This window comes from Oratosquilla oratoria, chromosome 24 (genome assembly GCF_046742065.1).
Source record: "Oratosquilla oratoria isolate Oo_2021 chromosome 24, ASM4674206v1, whole genome shotgun sequence".
NCBI classification, from domain to species: domain Eukaryota; kingdom Metazoa; phylum Arthropoda; class Malacostraca; order Stomatopoda; family Squillidae; genus Oratosquilla; species Oratosquilla oratoria.
Window position 1 is genome coordinate 50,661,187 of NC_134800.1, and position 7,500 is coordinate 50,668,686.

General features: G+C 39.4%; 1 protein-coding gene across 1 annotated transcript in view; it reads right to left on the reverse strand.

Moving 5' to 3' along the window:
• The window catches only part of LOC143038701 (uncharacterized), a 103,638-nt gene extending 96,743 nt beyond the window's left edge, over positions 1–6,895 (reverse strand). Inside the window, exon 1 of the mRNA XM_076208256.1 lies at positions 4,640–6,895. Within this exon, the coding sequence (XP_076064371.1) occupies positions 4,640–4,906 (267 nt within the window). The 5' untranslated portion in view covers positions 4,907–6,895. The remainder of the gene's footprint in view (positions 1–4,639) is intronic.
• Positions 6,896–7,500: the final 605 nt, after the last annotated feature.

Below are 7,500 nucleotides of genomic sequence, written 5' to 3' on the forward strand. Positions count from 1 at the left end.
TTCTATTTCCAACAACCTGAAATGAAGAACATTCATCTTCTTTCCGGTTCGCATGTCCTGACCTTATTAATCTTGCTTCTTGTATTTTTTGCTGACATATCTCTATCATGAGTTGTTCTCTAATCCTGCTGTCCGTTGTAGACCCATAGGTATAACCTTTCCTCGTTTGTACTCTTTGTTGTATGGCTTCTGGTCTGACATCTTTACGAGAGATGCGTGCAACTTTGGTTTTGATTTTAACTGGAATGTTCTTGTCGCGAAGTAAACGAATTACTTGACGCTCAACTGATCACCCGTCATGCATCTTGCCTTTTGCGAAGGCCTGCTTGTCGAGATGGTGTTCTCAAAACTTCATTGCATCAGAAATTGTTAGAAAGAGAGTGACAATATATATGGGGTTCTTAAAAAATCTTGTTTTAGCGTCTCCACTGAAGAACACCAACAATGAAAAAATTAAGATATCTGATAATACAATCTGCGTTTCATAAACAAAACTCACTTATACTCTCGATAACCCGGCTACGTTAGTCTGTTCATAAGCGTAGATAAGATTTTACGAACCAATACCTTTCTTCGCCTTTGATCGGTGTATCATGAGAACCCGAAGATGGCGGATAATGTAGCTGTCTTGCAGACCATAACTCTGAATCAAGAATTTGGCTTAAGTCAAACGAACAAGTTGCACAGAGTTCTACTGGAGTGAACAATTTACACACAACTGTTCTTCAATCCTCATCTACTCCATAGTTGCATAATATATCTTGACGTTAGCCATAACACGGTTGATAAAGATTGCCATCGAGTTGGAGTAGCTGTCGAGGTGGATCCGTGAGGCAATGGTCATCAGGTCAAAGGCTGACAAACTCTTATTCTGTCATTAACCTCCATGACTATACTACCTGTTGGTCTTAATGTCATGCCATCGGACAGAGAGTCACGTATTTCGGGGATCTCTCTCTCTCTCTCTCTCTCTCTCTCTCTCTCTCTCTCTCTCTCTCTCTCTCTCTCTCTCTCTCTCTCTCTCCCTCTCTCTCTCTCTCTCTCTCTCTCTCTCTCTCTCTCTCTCTCTCTCTCTCTCTCTCTCTCTCTCTCTCACACACACACACACACAGTGAGAGAGAGAGTCGTCTTTATAAGCCGGTTCCTGTGACACAGGGCTGGGGAACCACTGACACGCGTGCCAAACGCGGCACGCTAACGTCTTATGTTCGACACGCGGAACCCGAGGTCACCTAAGAAAACAGTGAAATAGATAACCTGTAAACGTCTTCGCTGATTTTTATATTACATCTCAACAGAATATGCGATAAGATATATATGTATATGTATATGTATATGTATATGTATATGTATATATATATGTGTATATATATACATATATATATGTGTATACGTATGTATATGTATATGTATATGTATATGTATATGTATATATATATATATATATATATATGTATCATATATAGGTATCTGTATAAATATATATATATATGCATATATATATATATATGTATATATATATAAATATATATATATATATATGTGTGTATATATATATATATATACATGTTAATTAAAAAACAAACTTTGAAGCCCTGCATATGTCAGTTATATTAAAACTTCATGATGGTCCAGACGTGATGATCTTCTGGGACCGGGATTTCGAGAGTAGTCAGGGCGACCGAGCAGCCCTACGGAGAGGCCGCTATTCTCGCGTCTCTCCTAGGACGGGCTTAGAAAAGGTGACCCAAACACCACCTGATCCACCTTCCCCTGGACAGACAGCCGCACCCGCCAGGACATCCCTCATGCGGTCGAAATAGAAGATCAATTGCTTTCAAAGTTCAAGACAGCAATTTGGAATGTCCGTACCCTGGCAAACTGCAGAGACTCTACTATCACCTTTCGTCCTCATCAGAATTGAGTTCAGGCTGTATGACATCGATGTCGCCACCCTCAGTGAAGTTCGCCTAGATTCTGAGGACTCTCTCACGAAGATCTCTTCTACTTTTAGATCAGTTATCATTGCCTTTTGTCTTAGTTTGGCATTAAGTAATTATAAATCAATTCATGTTTATTTATACATAGGTTCACTAGATTTGTCTTTAGTTTTTATTCCTCTTTTTGGATTCTGTGCATTCATTTCTGTTTTCCTTAATTCTTCCTGATTTCTATTGTTTCTTCTCTTTTTTTTTCGGTGACACTACCGTTTCGATATTGCTCCTTTGCACCTTCTATTGAAATGATCTCTTTTCGATTTCTTCTTCCACCGACCCAAGGCTAGTTTTTCTCACCCGAGTTTGAGAAATTTAGAAAACTTTCTTGTTTTTCTTAATGGTTATATTGGTCTCGCTTGTGTGTAGCGCTACAGTTCAAACTGTAGCGCTACGTGGAATTTTTTTTTTCTTTAAAGTAAATGCACTTTATAGGATTAATTTGATTGGGTTCTTGGGCAAGCAGCAAATTCAATTTCGGTGGTGTGTTGCCTTCAACTGATCTTGTTTTAGCTTTAATCTATTGGGTTATTGTCGATTCGGTTGATATATCAACAGAGTATTATTCCGTGAACCTACGCTTCATTTATTTTCGGCTCCTCCTAATCTACTTCTTTACAATTAAAGTCACCCATCAGGATTATATATTTACCTCATTATTATTATTATTATTATTATTATTATTATTATTATTATTATTATTATTATTATTATTATTATTATTATTATTATTATTATTATTATTATTATCATTATTATTATTATTATCATTATTATTATTATTATCATTATTATTATTATTATTATTATTATTATTATTATTATTATTATTATTATTATTATTATTATTATTATTATTATTATTATTATTATTATTTTTATGTAAATAGACAATTATGTCTCATAATTTTTCTATCTTAACTTTGGAAGAACCTTTAATATTGTTCCGAATGAAAGACTGAATAAGAGGTAAGTTGCTAAGCTGAATTAGTAATTTGTTGAACAATCGTAATCAGCGAGTGCATCTAAATGTTAAAACTGAAAATTCATTTGTTAGGCCAATGATGTTTTATATAATTTATCACTGACAAAATAGCAAACTTTACGGGTTTGAGGAAATTCCTTGAACAGGTAGATAAGACGGAATTCATAAACACAATAGAAACAGAGAAGATGGAAAATCTAAACTTCTACAACATGGTTCCGGAAAAAAATATGTCAAAGGTTAGTGGAAAAAGGAAAAAAAAAAAAATCGAGAAAAAGTTGCTATGCAGCAAAAATGAAAGGGATGTGAAAAAAATGGAGAAAGTGTTGAAATAATAGAACGTAGGAAGAAGCAAAAACTAAGGATGATTCCAAGTAATTCATAAATAAGTATACAAATAGATATGCAGATAAACGAATTAACAAATAAATAGAATTAACACGACGCGTAACGTGTCACTTAACCAATGGGTCCCTTAAATCGTATAATACCACTTCACACAGCCGAACGTTATCAAGAAAAGCCCTAGACCTAAATACAGTCCTTTCAAGCTACCCTCTCTGGAAGCCCTCTTCATCTAGGTTAAACATCCAACCTATGGATCTTCAAGCCATGCCCACCATAAAACGACTGGACTGTGGACTACCTAGGACAGACTACCCACTCGCGCAGGATCGGTAGTTGTAGGAGGGGAAGAGATGTCTGTATGAAAATGAAAAAATAGTTGTGTATAAAAGAGGGCTATTGCCACCGGGCATCACGAAGACAGGCGAGCCCCTTTTTACTAGCTCCGGACAGAATTCACCTCATCCCGCACACTCTCATTGGCCCGTGCCAACCAATTAGCGCTGACCACATCTCGCTAACGCTCTTTGTAATTCGCACGGCCCGTATGTAAGTAGAAACTCAGATCTAAAGAACAACACCTCATCCCTGAAGATGAAACCAGGCAGTTCCGAAACGTCGGGTAACATTTGAGAACTCTTTAGGAAACTCAAAGAGCGTTACACAGAAAATACACACAACAGGGTTAACTTCTTCAGTGAAATAAACTTGTATTTTATTTTCTGTGTGCTACCAGGTGATTACATTTGGCTGACGAACACCTGTTTTAAAAGGGTTAACTACTTTAACATTGTGATATCATTTACATTTATTATTCTGGGTACTTTCATTCAATACTTCTTCGTTGAGTTAATGTGGGTAGACTGTAGTCAGCTGATACTTTATCCCATAAAAGGGATATCATTTTACATGTTTGTTTTATCTACCATACCCTACGGCATCAGTGACTTTGTCAGGTTATTTATCATAGACTGTGGATTAAGTGATGCTACACCGGGACTGCGAAAGGAAGAGCTGCTGTTATGTTTGAGTAACCCAGTAGGTCTGGAAGAAAGGACCTAGTAGGTCTTGATGAATTGACCCACAGGGTTATGAAAGAATGGCCCACTAAATCATGGACTTATGAATTAATGGATCAAGAAGAAACGCCGCAGTGGAGAAAAATACCATATGGCTGAAAAAAAATCCGTGGATCAAAAAGCAATGACCTGCACTCACAGAAAATGTTGCTTCAATCCCCCCTCCACCTCCCCCCCCCCAAAAAAAAAATTAAGTGGGCCTGCTGGGTCATGGAGAAACGTTTTTGTATATTTACCCCAAGGTCGTTGATAGGAATGTCCTTCAAGGCTGTGGGAATCCCGTCAACAGTCGAGGGGCATTGTGCTTGCGATCGGTCCTCAGGAGTGTGCGGGGCTGTGGATGAGTGGGAGGACGATCCTCCGCGGCCCAAGGAGGACCCTACTGAGGACGAGGACGAGGAGGAGATTCGCATCACGTCGAGGCCCTGAAGTGATTCTTGAAGTTTCCTGTTGGCGCCGTTCACGCTGATGTTGTGCACGTCTTTGCTCCCGTTACAACCCATGGTTGTACACGATAACGACGACGAGGAGGAGGAGGAGGAGGAGGAAGAGGAGAAGGAGGAGGAAGAAGACGAGGCGGTAAGACGAAGAGGATGAGGTGGAGGAGGAGAGGAGGAAGTAGAGTTGAAGGTCGATAAGGAGGACGAGGTGGAATTGGCTTAATGCTGAATTAGAATGAGGGGTTAGGGAACAAAGGAAAAAGGGGAAAGAGAGACAAAGTATGAGGAGGCTAAGTAGTTAAAGAAAAGAAAAATTGAAGGATTAAGAGACAGGGGAAGGAGGAAATGGAATGAAAAACAAATGAGATAGGTATTGAAAATAAGGCTTACAGTAAATGAAATTGGGGGAATGTGAAGAAGGCCGAATTGATATTGGATAGACTTGAAGAAACGTAAAAAAAAAAAAAAAAAAAAGGAGCTTTGAAATTACTTGGCCGTCCTAAGTCGAATCAAAGCTGGGACTTGGATTCCTCGAAAATCTTATAAGGTGAGTAGCTCATGCCAGGAACCGCTTAACTGCGACTGAGGTCGTCACCGGAATTCCAAGAGCGATTAGGACCAAAATCGGGGTTGGAGGGGGAAGTTACTGCTCGTGGAGAAAGTTCTGCTGAAATTGGGGGTGATTTTTTCGGGTGGGATGCAAAGAATTATGAACTTTGGTATGGAGCTCCCCTTCTTCTTGGGGATGGGTTCAGGGTTCAGGGGTAATCGTGTGGAGGGTGACGGTGAGAAGGTGGTGAGGTTTCTTGGAAGTGGGCCAGTGGGAAAGGCCAAGGGGAGGACAGCGAGTAGCGGTCCGAAGGAGTCAGGTGGGGAGGGAAGGTCACCTCGAGAGAGAGGGGCAGGGAGGGGAAGGGTCTACTTCGGGAAGTAGATTTACGAATAAGCGACGGAATTCTATTGCTTTCTTAAATGAATATTTTCTTCTTTTTCTTATTGGGAAGAAAGGAAATGGCTAAGAAGACTTTCGGAAAGAAGTTATGTGCATAGAGGGTATTCTAGAAATGGAGCAATTTTTGGGTAACGGATTTGGGGAAAGGAATAATTTGTAGGAACGTTTTGGGAAAACAGACGCATCTTTAAGGAGTATTTCGGGTTAGGATTGACATATACCAGCTTGACCCGAAAGCTTATATGTTGGATTTCCTTTCGAAAGCTGTCAGCGTTCCTTAATTGAGGTACTTTATCTGTCACTCAGACAATAATTGTTTCCTTTTTGTAGTGGTGAAGCACAAACTAGGTCACACACGAGCACTGTCCGTCTCGTTCACAGGTCACATTGTTTATGTAACTGTGCTTTCCCTGGCAATACAGTTAAGTTTGTCCCGTTTGGGCTACTTTGAGGGTCCTGGAGCCACTTTATCTTCAAAATCAGGTATCAGTGTCTGGATCTTGGCTAAGCCATGGGTGACCAGAGGCTGAACCTTATTATGTCTCCCAACGACATCGTTATTGAATGTCCTGCAGTTGGAAGTCTTTCTCGTTTTGACCTCTTAGTTTAAGGATCTCTGAGGTATTCAAAGACCCTTTCCGTGATTATAAACCCTTTAAACCCGACGACGTGCAACTCCTGCCAAGGGAAGAAGAGGTACATGGTTACTGAAACCTGCCGATAAGTCGCACTTGGGCTGCGGGCCAGCTGGGTTGTCGACAGACGTTACGATCGTTATGTCAAGATTCACATGTCACTGGGGTATGCACTGCCCTTGTGGTCACAATATATTGGCCTCGGCATGGGTGTCAATTCTACCTCGTTTGGTATTCAATCCTTATCACCTCACAGATCTTGCGATTTCATGCACTATGTGTTCCCCGCAGAGCTGCACCAACTATTTTCTTGGGTAATTTTTATATTGAGTGAATGTATTGACTAGGTAGTCACCAAATATAATCACACAAACTTTCTAAGTGATTTGGACCACTAAGTAAAGAGTCTTCACTCCCTCAGAAGTTTAGGTACTTTTAGATTTTTACCAGAGAGCCTGTCCACGCTCTTAGTATCAGGACTGAATGTCGACTGAAACGTGGTTCTCACCGTTCTTGTCGGTAGAGCGAAGTTGTACGGAGCTCATAACGCGGGAAAAGTTTATTTCACTCCCATTTTCTATTACGTTTGATCAAAGAAAATGAAGTACAATAATCCAAAAGAAAATACACCCAAACATCATTATTACATATCTAGGGTTTTGAGTTAATATGAAGTATATGGTTATCTAATAGTATGTATGTTTTCGCTACAAATACAAAATCTAGTTAATAAACTAGTGTTTGTGGCAGTCATAGAAAACAGCTTTCGTCATCCCCGTCGCCATGGCAACAGTGTAAACAATATGGCTGGCGTCATGAATACATCGATCCAAAGTGAACATGAACTACGAACATGTGGAGTAACTACAGAACATATTGTTCAGTAAATATCTATTAGTAAGAATGAATAATTATGTACATTATATGTATATATTTTCGCTAGTAAGTAAAAATCCAGAATAATTAGTAAAATTGTAAACGCAAAACTGTCATTTCCAAAACAAATATTTGAGCAAATGGGAATCTTCTTGCACAGTTTAAATCGAACCATCATCGTAAATATCATAGAC